The sequence below is a fragment of the Clarias gariepinus genome, chromosome 21 (genome assembly GCF_024256425.1).
Source record: "Clarias gariepinus isolate MV-2021 ecotype Netherlands chromosome 21, CGAR_prim_01v2, whole genome shotgun sequence".
Classification (NCBI taxonomy): Eukaryota; Metazoa; Chordata; class Actinopteri; order Siluriformes; family Clariidae; genus Clarias; species Clarias gariepinus.
Genome location: NC_071120.1, coordinates 6,352,741 through 6,372,926, shown reverse-complemented (window position 1 = coordinate 6,372,926; position 20,186 = coordinate 6,352,741). Strand labels below are relative to the sequence as shown.

At 38.1% G+C, this 20,186-nt stretch overlaps 1 protein-coding gene across 1 annotated transcript; it reads left to right on the top strand.

Annotated features, from left to right (window-relative positions):
• The first annotated feature begins 283 nt into the window (after positions 1-283).
• Positions 284-12,547, top strand: slc6a4b (solute carrier family 6 member 4b). The gene is made up of 13 exons (XM_053480962.1): positions 284-467; positions 3,008-3,142; positions 3,221-3,440; positions 3,989-4,127; positions 4,253-4,387; positions 5,870-5,973; positions 6,486-6,613; positions 6,814-6,926; positions 7,014-7,145; positions 9,128-9,227; positions 9,549-9,649; positions 12,130-12,297; positions 12,461-12,547. The coding sequence occupies exons 1-13, from the start codon at positions 284-286 to the stop codon at positions 12,539-12,541; spliced, it is 1,740 nt and encodes a 579-aa protein (XP_053336937.1). The 3' UTR covers positions 12,542-12,547.
• Positions 12,548-20,186: the final 7,639 nt, after the last annotated feature.

Below are 20,186 nucleotides of genomic sequence, written 5' to 3'. Positions count from 1 at the left end.
TTGTGGCCTTCCCGCTCGCGCGCGCGTGCGTGTATGCATGCGAGCATGTGTGCGTGTGCGTGAGAGGGATGGGCGGGAGAGAGAGAGAGAGAGAGAGGCGCGTTCTGCGGTTCACTTAACTCGGGTCTTCTTCCCCTCAGCCTGTCTCTCACTCCGCCCGCGCGCGCGCTGCACCTGAGTCTCGCGCACTCACCTGTTGTCCCGCCTGCACAACTTCTCTTAAACTTCCGGAGCTTTTCAGAGTTCTTTTTTCCTCCACTTTCTTCTCTTTTTCCCCAGAGACATGCTTCATCACGAGTTGGCGGTGAGCGCGAGCCACGGTCCCGGTCCGGTTCCGGTGATCCTGAAGACGGAGTCGCGCGACAGCTGGGGTAAAAAGGGCGACTTTCTGCTCTCGGTCATCGGCTTTGCTGTGGATCTGGGCAACGTCTGGAGATTCCCCTACATCTGCTACCAGAACGGCGGTGGTAAAGAGTTTCATTTTTTTTTCCCATTTTATCCTTTTGTTTATTAAACTGAACTCTGCTGAATATTTTCATTTTCATTCAGAGATAGAAAGAGAAAAGAGACTAAGACAAGATTATCATTGTTATTATTTATATATATATTTTCCTAAGTAACCAAAAGAAAACTTAAAAAAAAAAAAAAAAACTTAAAATACAGTTAATAACAAAATTCTTAAATAGTTGTAGTTTTCTCCTGGTTCATAAACTTAAAGTAACCAAATAAAACAATCAACAATCTGTGCTCTCTCTCTCTCTCTCTCTCTCTCTCTCTCTCTCTAAATGAAAAAGGAATTAATCAGCACTATTCAGCGTCAATAATTAAATTATACAATAAGTTAAGTGAAAGTATAAATATTAATATTAATTATGAATCCGATCATTAACATTATTACCAGGCTTCAGTCTGGGCTGTTACAGTGGTTTCTTTTCTTTATTTATGGAAATAGTTAAGAAAGAAAGAACGAAAAAAGATAGAAAGAAAGAAAGAAGGAAGGGCGTCATTGCCCCTGTCCATGGTTCTGAATGTAGGGCAAAATGTTTCCGGGCAAAAACGATCTGAATGTAGTTTTATATTTTTATCAGTTACAATATTGCCTGCATGTATGAAAAAAATCCTGTTAAAATAATAATGATATTAATAGAAATAATAAAGAAATTAGAATAAGAATTTTAGAAATCTCTTTAAAATAACCTGTAAATTAAACATTGAATATGAAATGAAGCGATTAATTTTTATTCATAACATTAAAGTCAATTAAAATGAAATAAAGCAATACTCAAATTACAAATAAATACTTTTTACATTTGGATAATAATAATAATAATAATAATAATAATAATTATTATTATTATTATTATTATTATTATTATTATTATCCAAATTATATATAATTGTAAAGTAAATCAAAATCATTCATATCATGGTGCAGCAAAGATAATGTTGAGCTCCATCTTTCTCACCTTCTGGAAAAGAAAGAGAGAGGATATTTGATACTGTATTTGATAGAAAACATTTCGTTTGCATGAGGTCATGATGATGTGGTTCTCAACCATGTTAGCAACCTCTCAATCCTCATAGACTCAAAACCAACCAAGTATGCATTCTCTGGGAAAGAGTTTTAACTAATAGACTTTATGGTATACTTTAATCTACAATCTCCTGTGACAGGACCACCAATTTCCCTCTCAGCATTAGAAAGCATTGAATGGATCCAAAAGATTAGAAACAGATGAAACACTGACCCTTGCGTCGATGCCTTTCTTGGTCAAAGCAGTGGCAACCTAAGTGTGGCAACATCTTCTATCATTTTGTGTGGCACATTTCTAGCACTTTCTTTGGGATGGCTCTGGGTATAGCCTCTGAAACACCTCTCAGAATTGGACCAGAGATTTTCGATACGCTGTAAACAATAATGTCTTCCAGCTAGCATAGATTATAGCATTGGTAAAGCCACAGAATGCAACATTGATGCTGTTGATGCTGATGCATTTTGGGGTATTGGATCTGCCTTTTCAGATCTATACTGTAAACATGTATTAACATCAACCTGTCTTTTGTTCACTCTTATCCACATCTACCACTTCAGAAGTGCCCTCAGGGGTTATTACATCATATTTATCTCCAAGATCATTGTTAACTGATTGCCATCAGGACCTTGGAATCACTGAAAGATTGCTTGAAAGATTGAAAGATTGCAGATGTCTAGTGGTTTGACAGGATATCGATATCGGCAGTTCCTTGTGTTTGCTTGCAGGTGAGGAGCTTGGGTCCCAGCTCCACCTGTGAATTAGCCACAGCTGATAAAGCTGGCACAGGTTCAGTCTAATAGCAAACTGATGTATTAAGCTTGATGGTGCATGGACCCCAGCTTGTGCTAGGAGTCTCAAGCATGTAATGTGAGACTAATCTTTTTTCTACAGCTGCAAATTTTTGACCATTTTTTTAAAATAATGTAGTAACCCTCTGAACCTTCAGCTAAATTATTTTAGGAAAGGAAATAAACCCATGTCAACCTTGGGGAATTTGCAAATCTCAGTCACCACAACAGAGAACTGAAGATCCCATTTGCACATGTCCTTCAAATTTAAATAAAAAATGTCAAGCATTACCAAGACCCTAGCTTGTGCTTCCGTTGCTGTGAGTTGAATATTGCAGAAGTTCTACCAGTATTTTAAGGGTACAATAGGTGCTGGTCAGTCCCAGACCAGCATGACATTGGTTTAATCTTGGTAATCTCTGGAGGTATAATCTTGGTAAGACCTCCTTGACACCCATGACCCTGTTAATATTATGGAAGAGTGCACTGAATAAGCAAGTAAATGCTTGAATAAGAGCTCCTCTCTACCATGACTATGCATGTTAATTAGTCCACTGCCTGACCTCAATGTTAAAATAAACAATAGTACAGTTTTAACATATTACAGTAATAATGTATGGTCTGTGAATGGTCCACCAGGCATAATGTACACCCTGCATTTTTTTTTTTTTTGTCTTATTTTAGGAGCATTTCTCATCCCGTACACCCTCATGGCTATATTTGGAGGTGTACCACTCTTCTACATGGAGCTGGCTCTGGGACAGTTCCACCGCACAGGTGCCATCTCTCTATGGAAACACATTTGCCCAATTTTTAAAGGTAATGCATACTTCCATTTTCTACACCTGAACCTAAGTCAGGCTGGCAGACCAAATGCTTTTCCTTGGGTTTTCTCAGGTATTGGTTTTGCCATCTGCATCATCGCACTATACGTCTCGTTCTACTACAACACCATCATCGCGTGGGCATTGTTCTACTTCTACTCCTCGTTCAGTAGCACTCTGCCGTGGACGAACTGTGACAATGCATGGAACACAGAAAACTGCACCGACTACTTTGGCAAGGACAATGTGACATGGACTAACTACTCACGCTCACCGGCCGAGGAGTTTTATACGTAAGTGCATGTAAGTGACAAAGAATGAGATGACACGCAAGATTCTGAGTCAGCTGAAGCTTTTATTTCTGTTCTTTATTAATCAGAAGATTCAAATTCAATAAGACAAACACTAGCAACAAGGGAATTATTCCTAGTGGAGCACATGATGCCCAGAGTTAATAAAAAATAATTTTATACAGATGTCTAATACAGTTACTTGTAATTCCAACAACAAATATACAGTAGGTCTGTACTGTATATTTCTGCTAAATGAAGACTTTATTAAGAAGAGAACCAGGTTGATAAGAACACATACGTAGGTTGAATTTGAGTTGCTGTTTCCATCTTGAAGTTGATTATTTCTCTGTATAAACATGCCCTAAATTATTTTATTTCTATAATAAGACAATTATTAAATTGTTTTATTTATTAAAGGATGACACTAAATGTGTTGTTGTGAAAGAGCCTGTTACATTGTAGCAGTCAGGTATAAACCGAGAGGTATAATGGAGGAGTGCAGAAAGGTATAGATGTTGGAAGTGAGTGCTGGTTCTGTGTGAGAGCAGGAGGAACGTGTTGGAGCTACACGAGGCAGATGGTTTGGAGGACGTCGGAGTGATCCGCTGGCAGCTGATGCTCTGCCTGTTCCTCATCTTCACTATCGTCTATTTCAGCCTGTGGAAAGGAGTCAAAACGTCAGGCAAAGTAAACGCACATCAGATTTACATCTGCACCATATAGTAATTAATTTATGAATTAGAAATATGCCACAGCTCTCCCTCTCTCTCTCTTTCTCTCTCTCTCTCTCTCCCTCACTCGTTCTCTCTCAGGTGGTTTGGATCACAGCCACTCTTCCCTACGTGGTGTTGTTTATTTTGTTGATTCGAGGTGCAACATTACCTGGAGCCTGGAGGGGTGTCGTCTTCTACCTGCAGCCTAAATGGGAGAAACTTAAAGATACAAGTGTGAGTCTCTCACTCTCTATCTATCTATCTATCTATCTATCTATCTATCTATCTATCTATCTATCTATCTATCTATCTTTTTCTCACTTGGATATGAAGACAGTAAGTTTGTGACCAATTAGAAACACTATAAAACCTTTACTGTTGAAGTCAGCTCAGTACGATGAATTTACAGATAAGGTCACAGTCTGATTTTAAAGACTACTGTTTGTTTTCAGCTGCAGGGAATGCAGATGAGGTGTGTGAATAAAGCACGCCGCTAATCAGATGCGTAATTGGTTTTCCTTTATAAAAGACTCTCATAGATTCATCACACACTGAGACACATATACTTTTTTCAGATGATCCATTGTCAGTTTTTCAATGTGATTTTTGTAATATATATTTTATTTTAAAGCACAAGACAAAAGGGAGTATTATTTAATTTATTTGAGTATTACAGATGCAACCATGAAGGTAAAACAAACCTGGACTTTTGTTTGTGCAAAATAACAAAGCACATTTATGGGAACAAAAATATCTTTATCTCTCCATATAATCTCCTGTTACACTGATGCGCTGTAAACTGCAATCGATTTTATGTAAAAAAAAAAAAAAAAAAAAAAACTTGAACACCACCTGTAAAAAAAATAAATAAATAAAAGCATGGCATCCTAAATATAAACCAAAAAATAATGAAATTATTTGTTGAATGTACCTTACACCGCAGGTAAGAAAGTTAGAAAGCTCAGGTCAAAGCACAGGGTCAGCCAGGATACAGTGCCCGCTGGAGCAAATAGGGCCTTGTTCAGGGGATCAACAGAACCCCCGACCTTCTAAACAGGAGCCCGGTAACCCACAGCTTTAACTGATTGAGTCAATAATTTGTATTTCCCAAGAGTTAGTTTTAGCTGAGGAATCTGATTGGACAAGAACCATTAGACTGATGATGCTGATAATGGGCAGTAACAGCACTGGGTCTTTTAACTAACAATCATTAATTGCACTAACTGTCGGTCACAGCATGGGTGAAAGTAGGTCTGTACGGACTGCAGTACTGAGGAGAGAACAGCTGCCTGCCAAAACCCACATTCACAACCAGTTACAGAAACACTTTCAGCAAGAACACACATCTGATAACGTTATGTAATCTTAAACAACTCCTTAATAATTGCTTCCTAATCGTTCCAAATGGCCTCTTTTTTTTTAAACCAAGGTACAAAGCTAAGTAGCTTTTTAAAAAAGACTGAATTTAAAACTGCTGACTTTTGAGTGTGCAGTTGTTGATGTTGACAGCATTGCATTGGACCTCCAAAGTGCTACACACTTTGCTTGTAGCACTATAAGAAGTGTATGATGTTCTCCCATAAGAATCATCCTCAGAATTCAGAAAAACCAAAGAACACAAAAATGACAATACTCAATTGTAGAAACACAAAACCATATGAGTGTGTGTGTGTGTGTGTGTGTGTGTGTGTGTGTGTGTGTGTGTGTGTGTTGCAGGTTTGGGTGGACGCAGCGGCTCAGATCTTCTTCTCCCTTGGACCAGGGTTTGGTGTTCTGCTCGCTTTATCCAGCTACAACCCGTTCAACAACAACTGCTACAGGTACAGAGAACTTCCTCACTCCTTTTTACAAATTTAAAACTACATCTTAATCGCATAATCTTCTCTTCATCTTGTTAATTTCCTGGATATTTCTTTGGACACACACATTTATAAAAACAAATTTTTTCCTTCTTCACTTAAGTGAAATGAGATGAAGATGATGATGGAACATCAAACTGAATAGCTCTGTAGTGTGTGTGCGTGTGTGTGTGTGTGTGTGTGTGCGTGTGTGTGTGTGTGTGCTTATTGGGTCTGGTGTTAATTGGGACTGGAGTAGGAAAAGAACGGGGTGGAGCAGAAAGAGGAGACACGTCCCAATCGTTGGCGTCTAAAAGAACTGAGACATGGTTTCTAATTAGAGCTGATTAACTTAGCAGGGTTGTACAGAATGTATAGAGTGCAGCACACCAGAGTGTATACTGGTGTAATGGTAATGATGTTAGGGTTTACCACCACACCGCCGCTGCACAACTGAAAGATGTTATATCATCTGTGTCTTTCTTTCTCGGCAGAGACGCCATCGTGACGAGTTTGGTAAACTGCTTCACCAGCTTCATGTCTGGTTTTGTGATTTTTACTGTTCTGGGCTACATGGCCGAGCAGAGACACGTTACTGTGGAAGATGTAGCCAGAAACAAGGGTAAGAACACACTCATCTCATCAGGACTCATACTTTTCTATCATTTTTGTCTATTTTTCATCAACAATTTTTTTTTTGCTTAAAACACAACACAAAGACAACACACACTCTACATTAAGAAAACAAAGATAATCATGTTCTACATATGCATCACATAAATCAGAAAAAGTTAATTGTACCTTCTTTTTGACCCATTATAGGCCCGAGTCTTCTGTTCATCACTTACCCAGAAGCCATTGCCAACATGATGGGCTCTACATTTTTCTCCATCATCTTCTTTGCGATGATAATCACGCTGGGTTTGGACAGCACGGTGTGTTTATAGACACACACAAATATATATTATATATTTTAATATTTCAGTACATTATTTGAATATGTAATCTGTGTGTTTGTTCAGTTTGGAGGTCTGGAAGCCATCATTACTGCTATTATGGATGAGTACCCAGAGTTTCTGTCCCAAAGGAGAGAGGTGTTCGTGCTGGGCCTGGTGACCGTCTGCTTTTTGGGTTCTCTGGGCACACTTACTAAAGTGAGTTCCTGACAGTGCTTTTGCTCTTAATATGCAAGTATTCAAGTCCAAACCAGGGTGAAATTGATAGACTGTGCAGTCTTAATTAATTCTGGGTATTTTCCTTGTCTTTTTTGTCGATGCTCAGGAGTTCAGAGAGATTTCTTAGGGTGCTTTTACAAATGCAATGCTGGGTCTGCTTGATTTGAAACCTAGGGCCAGGGGTAGCTCAGTGGTTAGGGCATTGGACTATGGTTCGGAAGATCCCAGGTTCAAACCCCACAACCACCAAGTTGCCACTGTTGGGCCCTTGAGCAAGGCCCTTAACCCTTAACTGTGTAATGAGATAAAAAAAAAATGTAAGTCGCTCTGGATAAGAGCGTCTGCCAAATGCCTAAATGTAAATGTAGTGTGTTCATCCCCACGTAAATTCCTAATTTATCCAACATGCAGAGCATCATCTTCACTAAGATAGTGATTTGACTTTGAATTGTCTCACCTGTAGGAAATTTTAGTGTGAAAGTGATTTTTTCACTTTTGACTCAGCTGCAAGATGTGAGCATAAAATGCCCATAAGAAAGAAGTATGAAATTTCCATAAGAAATTAATTTGGCCCCTAATTTACTCACCTGCAAGAAATTTGAATTGACTAACTTGCAGGAAGTGAACTCTAGAGAATGTGATTTGACTCTTAACTGACTCACTTGCAGGAAGTAAACTTTAAAGATAAAGTGATTTGTTTATGAAGCGACTCATCTGCATGGATTAAATTCAAGAGACTAAGGGGTTTGGTGGTGTGCTGGCATAGTGGTTGCACCTCAGGTTTGATTCCTGTGTTGGATGTGTGTACATGGCGTTTGCATGTTCTCCCCGTGCTTGGTGGGTTTATTCCAGGTTCTCTGGACATGCAGATTAGGGTAATTGGTGGTCTAAAATTGCCCGTAGTGTATGAATGTGCGTTGGAATGTTGACTGGAAGTCCTATAACGGTTGTAAAAAAAAACAGGGAATAAATACTCGCATGGTCACAATTGGCCTCCACAGTCCCTGGTTGGACAATAGAGGTTCCTAAATGGATGGATGGATGGATGGATGGATGGATGGCTGGATGGACGGAGCAAGGGGTTTAAAGTTTAATAAATTGAAAGAACCTCCACAATGAATGTGATTCGTCTGTAAATTGACTGACCTGTAGAAAGTGAATCACCAGAGAGTGAATTAAACATACCTGGGTCAGGTGATCGGTGAAGAGTGTCACTGGGAAAAGGCTAACTTATAATCACTGAAAAGGCACACGGTTAATGATTAGAGTAGCAGTAAAGAAGAATAAGAGTGTTGCTTTACAGTTGAATGAATCAAGAATCCTTACATACTGTGTGGTGTAGACAGTTACTCTTAGATGATGGCAATCCAGGCTGAGATTTAGATTTGGAGTTCTCTAAAGCCATGTTTGGAGTTAGAGTTGTGGTCTCTAATTTGGAGTTGGGAATCAATGCAAGTGTGTTCCTCACTCTGGCTTCATGTTCTCCATGCTTGAGTAAGTTTAGTGATTTCTCTGCACATTTTGTACACATTTATTACTATGACATTTTTTATATTTTGTTTGATTTACTTATGTACAGTATGAAATCAAATCAAACCAAACAGTAAATGATTCAAAAGAATGAATTCCATTTTGATTCAGATGCAAATGAGCAGAACACATAAGTATGAAAGCCCGGTATAAGACACTGTCTGTGTGTGTGTGTGTGTGTGTGTGAGACGTGTACATCAGGTTCTACATTGCTCCAAAAGTGAGTGAACCTGAGTACATTTTCTTTATTCAGGTCTATTCAAGACAGGTTAAAAATGTCTAGTCAAGATGAATCATCCAGAAGAAGTTTATCCACAAATCTGAGGAACTGTTTACTGTGAAACTGAGTGAACTGAGCTTTAAGAAATACTGAGGAAGAAGTCAATTTCCAATTTCAAGCTTAGATTTGTATTTATTTATTTTTGTTACAGGGTGGTGCGTATGTAGTAAAACTACTTGAAGAGTATGGAGTCGGATCCTCCATCATAGCTATCGTGTTTTTGGAAGCTACCGCAGTCTCATGGTTTTATGGTAAGTAAACATCTTGCTGTGTGAAGTACGAGTTTGAAACAGATGAAAAGCTTCCACAGGTTAAGCATCTTTCAGCAACATACTTTTTCTTTCAGTAATATTAATTATTGCTTTATTTATTATTTTTGTAACATTGTTATCTAGTGTATAATATTGATGGTATCACTGTCTAATAATGCTATTTACAAGTAATGCGAAGGTGAGGATCAGGTTTAGGTTTCCATATAGTATCATACACTATTATCACACAAAGTTTTTGGATGAACCTTACAAAAAAAATTACATGATAAATGAGTTAAATTTTTTCCTACTTCCTTTCAGGCATCAACAGATTCAGCAATGATGTCAAAGCCATGCTAGGATTCATGCCCGGTCTCTTTTGGAGGTTTTGTTGGGTAGCCATCAGCCCGGCTTTTCTAGCGGTAAATACCGTTTCCTATCTTATACATACATATATACAGTATAATACATACAGTACATTCTGATTATATACTATAACATGATATTGATGTAATGACTTAATTTTTTGCTTCCACAGTATGCCACTTAGAAATCCATCACCAGTTGCTGACCTTTTTTTTTGCATGCCTTTAAAGTAAATAACGAGAACGCTTGAGAGCTTTCTAGACATTTAACTCTTACAGAAGGTCAAGCGTTTCCAGCTTACTTCTATCTCATTTAGAGATGCAGAAGTTGTTTCATTCCCTCTGGCTCCTGAAAGACACTTTAATCCCATTTCTGACCGCCGCCTCACTTTTGAAACTTCTTCATCCCAAATGTCAATCCCATTCACCTCGCTAACATGATCAGGCACGCGAGAGCTGACATTCACCTTCTTATTCCTTTTTTATTTATCCCTGAGTGTGATAAACGGCCGTCTCCATCTCAGCCTCAGGTGCTTAGAGATTATTTGAAGAGCTGAACATTTGTCACTGTTGTCACGAAAATGGCAATGTACAGTAAAGGCATCTTCTGCAGCAGCTTTCCTTGCTTGAGATGAAATACACCGGGTTTATTTGAATATACATGAAGGATTTTTATTACATAATTGATTAAAGCCAGTAAATACACTGATGGATGATGGACTGATGGATTAGCGTTCATGTCTTGATTTATACTAGTGTCAAGTTTTAAAAATGAAGGCCACAAAGAACAAGCAAAGACCTGAAAATCTCTTCTTTACTAAAACCCTGACTCATTGTGAGAGTCCTTTCATTGCATTTACAAATATTTGAAAACCTCTGTAACACCAGCACCAGATATTCTTTACTTCGATTGAGAAATCTGTTACTACGATTTAAATTCACAAATGTACAAATTTAAACGTAATCAAAATTTTTAAATAGCATCAAACTCAAATTCTGCTCCATGACTTCGATCCTGATTTGTGTGCAAAACCTTAAGCTTATAAAATTGCAATGTACATTTAAAAGAATATAAAATTCTTCAACTTCATTGAAGAAATGTTGTCGGAAAAAAATCAACGTGATCATAAATCACTTAAACACTTAAAGCTGCATTGTGAAGAATCAATAGTAGAAATCAGAGCTATGTTTAATAATGAAAGTAAGAGCATTTCCGCATCAATGGAGCTTTTCTTCCCTGATAGCATGGCAAAATTCCAGGACTCAAATTGTGAAATATTACTATGTGTGAGTTTATTTGTACGTTTTCATAGTGCGCAGCATGGTGGTGTAGGGGTTAGCTTTGTCACCTTGCACCTTTAGGGTTTGGGTTCAATTTCTCTCTCTGTGTACATGGAGTTTGCATATTCTCCTATGCTTGGTGGGTTTCCTCCCACAGTCCAAAGACCTGCAGATTATGCTAATTGGCATTCCCGAATTGCCCATAGTGTGTGAATGAGTGTGTGTATGTGTGTGTGCCCTGCGATGGATTGGCACCCTGTCCAGGGTGTACCCTGCCTCGTGCCCTAAGTCTTCTGGGATAGGCTCCACGCCCCCGCGACCCTGAATACAGGATACAGTGGTATAGACAGTGAGAGAGAGTTTTCATGAAGACTCAGAACGTAGTATGAGATTTCACTAAGGGAAAGTAAGTTGCAATGGAATAAAAATTACTCAATGGTTTAGTAAATATGAATAAACACAAAATATTAGAATTACTTTAACACTAAAATTTCTGGATTGTAGCTGATTAACACAGTTTAAATTTAATCAGTGAAGTAAAGTTTACATAAAATGATTAAAGACTTGAGCAGCCATAAGACTTTAACCTCCTACCTAATATTGAGTAGGTCCCTCCTTTTGCCACCACTAAAGCAACGCACTGTCTGGTGCACCTTTCTATCACAACCCATTCAGCAGTTTGACGTACAGTAACTGTTCTACTGGGTCACACTACACGGGCCAGCCTTCACTCCCCACATGCATTAGTCAGCATTGGCTGCCCAAGACCTTGTCATTGGTTCACCACCTTTGGAGTGGAGTTTGCAGGTTCTCCCAGGCCTTGATGGTTTCCTCTAGTTTCTTCAGTTTCCTCCCACAATCCAAAGACATTCAATTTAGACTAATTGGCGTCCCAAAATTACCTATAGTTTGTGAATGGGCGGGTGAATGTTGACTGGAAGTCCTACCACAGTCATTCATAAATGGGAATAAATACAATGGTCACATGGACATGACTACAGAGGTTCCTGGATGGATGAATGGAGTGTTCATAATGGTTATAATGTTATGGCTGATCAGTGTACTTTCTTTACATTTCTCAACAAGGTTCTAGCATTCGTGACTGATATAAAAGCTGGAAAAACGTGTTGGTATTGAGCGAAAGCAGAAAGGATACAATATCAGGCATCCATTTGCAACACAAATGTAATATTCAGATAGGATTTATTTAGAAAAAAATGGATTAATGTCATTTCTGAGTGTATTTTCTTGTTCAGTATATCATCATCAGCTCTCTGCTGAATCCGGGCTCGCTGGTGATGTTTGACTACAAGTTCCCTGACTGGAGCATCACGGTGGGTTACATCATCGGATTCTCGTCTTTCATGTGGATCCCTATCTACATGGTGTATAAGCTGGTGTGGACGCCTGGATCTCTCAAACAGGTGAGGACAGGGGACATATGTTTATACCTCGGTGCTGCTCTGATCAGGATTCTGATTCACCAGAAGGCATTGATTCAATCACAGCTTGTTCTTTTCATAGGTGCTTTTAAAAATGAAAATTGTGCTGTGAGCTCTGAGCGCTTGTTGTTGTTTCTGGTTTCAGCGTCTAGCTGTGTGCCTGCGGCCCGAACGGACACTGCCGGACATTCACGCGGACACACTGGGTTTGAGTCCGATACCCTAAATTCAGCCTGAAACTAAACAGAATCACACACACACACACTGGAACTAACACATACTGGCTTGATTAAAGAAGCAATAAGTAGCATCTTTTAGCTTATTTTCCAATTGCAATAAAATATAGTTTTCCTTTGAGTTATAGTAAATGACACAATTATGCAGCATTATTCTCCTTAACAGTTAGATATGACTATTAACTCATCAGAGTGTACCGTTATCACAACATTCATAGAAAGGCAGTGAATTAAATTCTTGGATTAGCATCTTTGAAACATAAATAAATAAGAAGTGTCTGATGCTACTTTGAAATTTGCCCAAATTTAAAGGCTTCCTGGATGATGCTGAAACACGAAAATTTTAATTAATGTTAAAGTTGAATGTTGATGTTCATACAGTAGTGTGTTAAAATTCTGGAATCTGACTGGTCAAAACTTGTGTATTTTTTAAATCATTAATATGGTAACATTACAGCAGGACATTTGACATAATCTGTTATTAATAATAAATAAAAACTTTTTTTTAACAATTGTTATTTAACAACGGGAGTGTGTAACTGTTGACCTGGTAAAGTTTTCGTGTTTATTTATGATTCATAGAAGGAGTCTCCAGTGTCAAAGCTGTAACTTTACGTTGCCCAGCATCATCAGGACAGAAGAGTTTATGCTTTATGGTTTCTTGGTAGCATGACGTACTAAGTTACCATAGCTAGTGAGGAAAAGAGAGACTGGTAAGGAAACGGCAGTTTATAACTGGTATATGTGAAAATATATATTTGAAAATGTGTGTTTTAGTTTCACAGTCGTTAACACACTTTTTTGACCAACCGCTTACCAGAGCACCATCATGAACATGACATGGGAAAAAAAAATGCTACTTATTGCTCCTTCTTGTTTTATAATTCATGAAGCTAAACTAAACTCACATAAAACATAACTAAAATTGGGTTAGTGTTTTAAAGTGCAGAAAATAAAATAAAAAAAAACATGTAGAACATGATCCATGAAAAAAACATGCACTGATTACAGATTGATGTTTCATATTCTTTATTAAATATTTACTAATTTTTATCTTTCTATCATCGAGGCAGGATGTGATGTCGCAAATTTTGAAAATGTTCATGCAAGTGATATGATGTTTACCTCGGGTTGAGTGCCAGAACATCTGGATCATGCTAGTCAATGTAAAAAAAAAAATTGAATCATATGGTATCAGTCATGTGACTCTAAGAAAGTTTGAACAATGAAAATAATAATAAGACTGTTGTTGAAGACTGTTTCAAATTATTTAATTTCTCTGCATTACAGTACAGTTTTTAAGACGGTTTCGTCGACTTCATATCAACACCTGCTGTATACGTTTCTTACACTCGCTCATCTTCATAAACCTTATTATCCTGAGGTATTTAGTCTCGACAACAAGGTTGCAGTTTTTACTTTTACCCCATGGCAGCAGACAATAAGCTGCTCGTGTCACTTACTGTAGTAGTTTGTGGGTGTGACACTGTGGGTGTGGCCTGTCCAGCAAAGCAAGTTCTTCAGTTCAAGCTCAGTTTTCTCATTAAGTCTCTACATCTATTTGATGAGAGGATGTATTGTTGTAGACCTGTTTTTTTTTTCCTAAATTAAAATCATTTACAGGTAGAAATTAAGATATGAGTGAGAAAATTAAGTAACGTCAGACTACAAGCATCATTGGATTGGTCCATGGAATCATCCAAGCCAGCTAATGTATATTTTAAAGGTGTGGCTATGAACCAAAATAAAATATTTATATACAGTATGGCTGTATTTATATACTCAAGACTCATCTCAGTGAATCATGTGGGAAATTCAAGTTCTAAATATTTAAAATCATTTGGGAATTAGTTAAAAAGTCTATCAAAAAATTTTTTAAATCAAGTTCCACAAACATTACTCCTACTGTGTCCCCAGCATGATACCGGACCACTTGTCTGAACATTTCATACTCCAAGTAAGACAGCAATGAGAAAGTACACACACTTAAAATCTCACAGAGCTGGCTTTGTCTTTCCTCATCTATCATCTTAAGTACCCTGGGCTCTTAATGGCATATCCATATCACTAAGTCTGTGAACCTGGTGTGTTTTCATGAATCATTCCAACTGTAATTAAATCAGTCCTCTCAGTACTTAGGTTCATGTGGACACAGCGGTTTAATGTAACTGACATCATTGTCTCAGTCATTTCAAAATAGACACTGAGGTTTCCTGAGAAATAGATCTTGAGGAATTTGTAGCCTTGATATATAAACTCGTGGCTACTCCGAAAACCTTCATGAGAAGTCATGTACACATGGAGTGGTCAGCTAGTGTACATACAACACAAACCTGTACACAGCTTCATCTGTCATTCCATTGTTGTTCTAAAGAACAGGCATGACAAACCACATCTGTGTAAATGATAGATATTCATGAGCTGTGAATCCTCCTCCAAAAGATCATCTAGTTTTTGAACCTGAGAAATGAATGTGAATTCGACAAGGACGTATTAAAATTGGGAAGGCAGTGTAAATCCCATAGGCAAGTTTTGCAATGTGTAATTCATATGTTTTGGTTTTATTTTTTAGAAAAAAAATTTGATTTCTAATTGCTGTGAGTGAGAAATGCGTTCCTTGTGATCATGTGTGCGTTATTGTAAATTGTTGCAGAGGGTCCTGCTTGTGTAAATGTCTGAATTAACAATAAAGGTCTATAATAAAAATAATTCGATCTCATGATTGTCTTGTGGGAGTGGTATTTTTGTTATGTAACACGTTACGCGAGGAAATGAGAGAGCAGCTCATGTTTTCCTGTTTTCTAATGAGACCTGCTCTGTTTATGCCGCTTTTTAATTAACAGCTTGATTTGCATTGTGAAACACAAGCACGATCAGAGGACGGCATTGTGGCGAACGTTTAAATGAGATGTTTTATTAAAGGCCACACTAATTCGAATCTGGGCAGCTCTGAAACGGAGGTATGAGGGTCCAGGGAAAATGAAAGAGAAGATGCTAATTCCATATTCAAGCACTTTTGCAAATGGATCAAAGGCCTGAGCGGTGTTGGTGGCTCTCAGAGCGGAGGAGAAAAAAAGACAAAAGAATAAGAGCTCAATGCACTTCCTATTAATGAACACAACAATTAGGTGGGTGAAGCGAAAAAGCAGCCATGGAATAGATGGCTTTAAAACTTTCTGAAAATTTGGGGCTGCTGTGAAATAAATTGCCAGACTCCTTGTCTATACAATAGTCTTAAACTTTCCATTTAATTCCAATGAAACTTGTCATGAGATTTAGTATTGATACCAGTATAAGCACTTCATAATAAATAAAATAACATTTATTAAGTGTGACAAAAATACAGAAATCTCGCACAGAAGAGAACTGTATTGCAAACTGCTACACGTATTTATTAAGATACCTATTAGGGGTGCCAACATTTTGCGGAGAAAAACAAGAGTGGTCAGTCAGCTCAGGATGTAAGAACGTAAACTGTCTGCTCAGACCCGAGGAGTTTCCTAAAGCTCATATCTTACTCATTATCGTTTACTTTTAAGATATCAAGTCATACCCACATAATTTATTCAATATTCATTTCCTTTGTCGATTAATGTTATTTTAGCATGCTACATGATAGCGTTTAAGATGAACGGGAGTACTACTTGGACATTGATGGATTGTGTGCGATAGTTTTGGATTGGGTTCACGCTTTCCATTAGCAATTTAATGGAACCATGAAGAACATTAGTTCAGACAGGATATACATACATTACCAAGGGTTATTTATACTGGCCATTTGTTAGAAGGCTATCTGACAATATGTTATCTTCCCATTCATAAACGTAATCATTATGTATAGCTATACCCAATAGGGAACATTTGGAATCAACATTATCTAACATAATATTTGTCAACTGTCATATTTGTTGCATAACTTTGGGTTTGTCATCCAATAAATAAAGCAAGAAAATTGTGTCTTTGCTTTGTTAGGGACAGATTATTTATGTGTGATTACTCTTACTGCAAGTCCCAAATTTTTGTTTGGGTCTTTTTGAACAAACGCACAGACAAATTGTAACAAAAGTATTTCAGTCGAGAGTGAGTTAGCTATATGAAAAGTATATACATGTTTAGCATCTTAAAATCATTTTACTTAGGATTCCAGTGGATCCAGTTTCATAACTTTACATTACTTCATAAGAAGTAATTAATATTGACTTCAGAGATCGCACAGAGTTTATTTCACACCTGATTGAACTATCTTAATAACCCTATGTAACAAAATCTTGCCATGAGAAAATCTTGGAGTGAGATCCTGAAATTAGGGCTATTTGGTCTGTGCATTCACGCAGATGACACCCATACTGTGCATGCTCAGCAATTTTACTTAACACTAACCATGCACCTTACTGTGCATGGTTCAGGTTCTGTTTGTTTTTTAGCTTCACAGTGTTAAAGTGGGCGGCATGGTGGTGTGGTGGTTAGCACTGTTGCCTTGAACATCCAGGGTCTGGGTTCGATTCCTGGTCAGGCTTGATTTCCGTCTCTGTGTGCATGGAGTTTGCATGTTCTCCCTGTGCTTGGTGGGTTTCCTCCGGATACTCCGGTTTCCCCCTACCTGTAGGTTATGTTGATTGGCGTTCCCAAATTGCCCATAGTGTGTGTGAGCGTGTTTGCCCTGCGATCGATTGCCACTCTGTCCAGGTGTACCCTGCCTCGTGCCCTTAGCCTCCTGGGATAAGCTCCAGGTCCCCGCGACCCTAAATACAGGATAATATACAATACAGCGGTATAGAAGATGAGTGAGAGTAAGGGAGTGTTAAAGTGTATAAAAAGTGTTTATTTCAGCTGGTACTGTACAATTCACATTTTAAATATTTGCCTAAGCAAATTCTGGGCCATAAACACATGATTTCAATGAGGCCTTTTCTTGCTTGATCCATTTTTCATTTAAGAATTACAAGAACGCTCCAGTCAGTGGGGACTTGGGAAGTCAGTCCCACTCCACCCCTCTATGATGCCTCGGAGGGAAGTTAATTAATTACACCATTGACAGAAAATTTTAATATTTGTATTAGGTTTAATCACTGTATCACTATTTATATTTAGAAGAACACTCAGAGGTAATACACATGATTAAGAGAGAACAAAACGCACACAATATGTGAAATGCAGCAGTCACGCAAGAGCTTTATAAGAGAGAGAGAGAAAGAGAGAGAGAGAGAGAGAGAGAGAGAGAGAGAGAAAGAGAGAAAAAGAAAATCAAAGATTCACGGGGTGTTTTTTTTTTTTGGTATGACAAATTCGGACATTTGTATTGCCAGAGCTCAGAAGTCACAAAATAAAACCACTAAAAAAAATCTAAAAAAAAAAAAAAAAAAGTAGAGTCAAAGAAGAATCATTATTCATACAAAAAAAGAGAAGAAGAAAAGAAAAAGTAAAGAATAAAGATACATAAAGCATAAGCATTGTGCTGCATGTATAAATATGAATCTCTCCGTCTTACTCTCACTTTTACATGCATGATTTTCTCTTAATCAGGTTTGTTAGCCTGAGTGTTTGTATGAATATAAAAAATGCTTCATTATTGAATATTTTAATGCCACTGTAAATATTCACATGCAGTTACCTTTTTGGATAATACCATGGCATTGCCCTCACACACTCTTTAATGCTTCAGCTGTGTGTAACTTTGCTGATGTCTGTAAAATTTAATGTCTCTTACTCACTCACTCATTCACTCAACGTCTTCTGCTTTATCTCTTTATCCCATATACAGGGTCGTGCGGGGCCTGGAGCCTCTGCCTGAAGAATTAGGGCATAAGATGGGGTGCCATCGCAGGGCACACACCTACACACACATACACACACCACGGGCAATTAAGGAACACCAATTAGCATAATATGTGGGAGGAAACCAGAGTACCCAGGGGGAACCCACCAAGCACGGGGAGAACATGCGAACTCCATGTACACAGACCCCGAGGCAGGAATTGAGCCCGGACCCTGGAGGTGCTAATAGTGCTAAACATAACACCAGCATGCTGCCACATTCGATTGCGTTTGTTTGCTGCCTGCACAATGCTGTAAATGTGTGTTAATTTCAACCTGATTACATGAACAGCAAGAAAAAACTGGCAATGCATTGTTCTGGTGCCTCCAGTAACATGGCACTTTTGAATGTGAGCGAGTGTCAAAATATATTTAAATTAAAAGCCATTTATAGCTTACTCAGCACAAAAATCTCAGTAATTTTATACTTGTCTTTTCAATTTTATTTGTTTTAAATATGTAAGCATGAGAAATTAGATGTGTAGCATGTGGGTGTGAAAAAATAAGTGATTGTGTGAGTGTCATGATCAGTGTATAAGAGATGGCAGCTTTTCATTAATTTTATAATAAATAAGATCAAACACTAGTAACATAACTGTTTAAAAAATTCCCAGCCTTGTTTTTAGCTTATTTGTGAATGCTTTCATAAATTGTACAAATTCCCAGCATGCTCACTCACTCACTCATCTTCTATACCGCTTTATACTGTATTAGGGTCACAGGGACCTGGAGCCTATCCCAGAAGGCTTAGGGCACGAGGTGGGGTACACCCTGGACAGGGTGCCAATCTATCACAGGGCACACACACATACTCACACACTATGGGCAAATTGGGAACGCCAATTAGCCTAACCTGTATATCTTTGGACTGTGGGAGGAAACCGGAGTACTCGGAGGAAACCCACCAAGCACGAGGAGAACATGCAAACTCCATGCACACAGAGACATGCTCACATAATTAATTAATTAATTAATTAGCTGAAATGGATTACAGTTTTTTGGGAGACTGCTTGTAAGTCTGAACAAAGTCAGTCTTATACACTTTTGACACAAATATGGTATACAACGTAAAGCATAAAACAACAAATCGCACAGGTGCAACCTACATAGTGTTTACTGCCCAGTCTCATTGAGGATTTTGCGAAAGAAGGATTATTTCCTATCGGAACAGCTTTACAGGACAGCCATTTTCTATCATCGTGCTCCCGGACTGAAACCGGTGAGGCCAACTAATTTCTCCCGCACCCCCACCCGCACAAACATACAATATACCAGACTTTTGACATTTTAAACATTTACTTACAGGCTGAAAATATTGTATATAATTGTAAATATTGGTATCTGCTGCACTGCATTGTCTATTTTTTGTACAATACACATGAGATACTTCCACGATTTGTTCGCATCTACGAATGTTCGTAGATCAGCAGTCTGTTCATAACTTGAATGTTGGTAGGTCCGGGCCTTACTGTACGCTAATATAATTTGTTGATTCAGAGATCAGAGATTTTTATTTATGACTCATTCGTTCTTAGTGATTTGATATTTCTACATTTTATTGTTTTTATCCTGAACTGTACTTAACTTAGCTTTAATTCCGTACACCTGGTCATATCTGAACAATATGCCAACTTTCCTTAGATACCTGAATTGACTAAAACGACACAAACCCAACAGGCTTTAGGACCTTGGATTCGTCTAAAATGCATACTACTGTACTAAACAGTATGTAAAGAGAGAGCTGGATAACTCCTATTCTAACACACTGTTTAGTACAGCAGTGTGTGTGTGTGTGTGTGAGAGAGAGAGAGAAAGGACCTA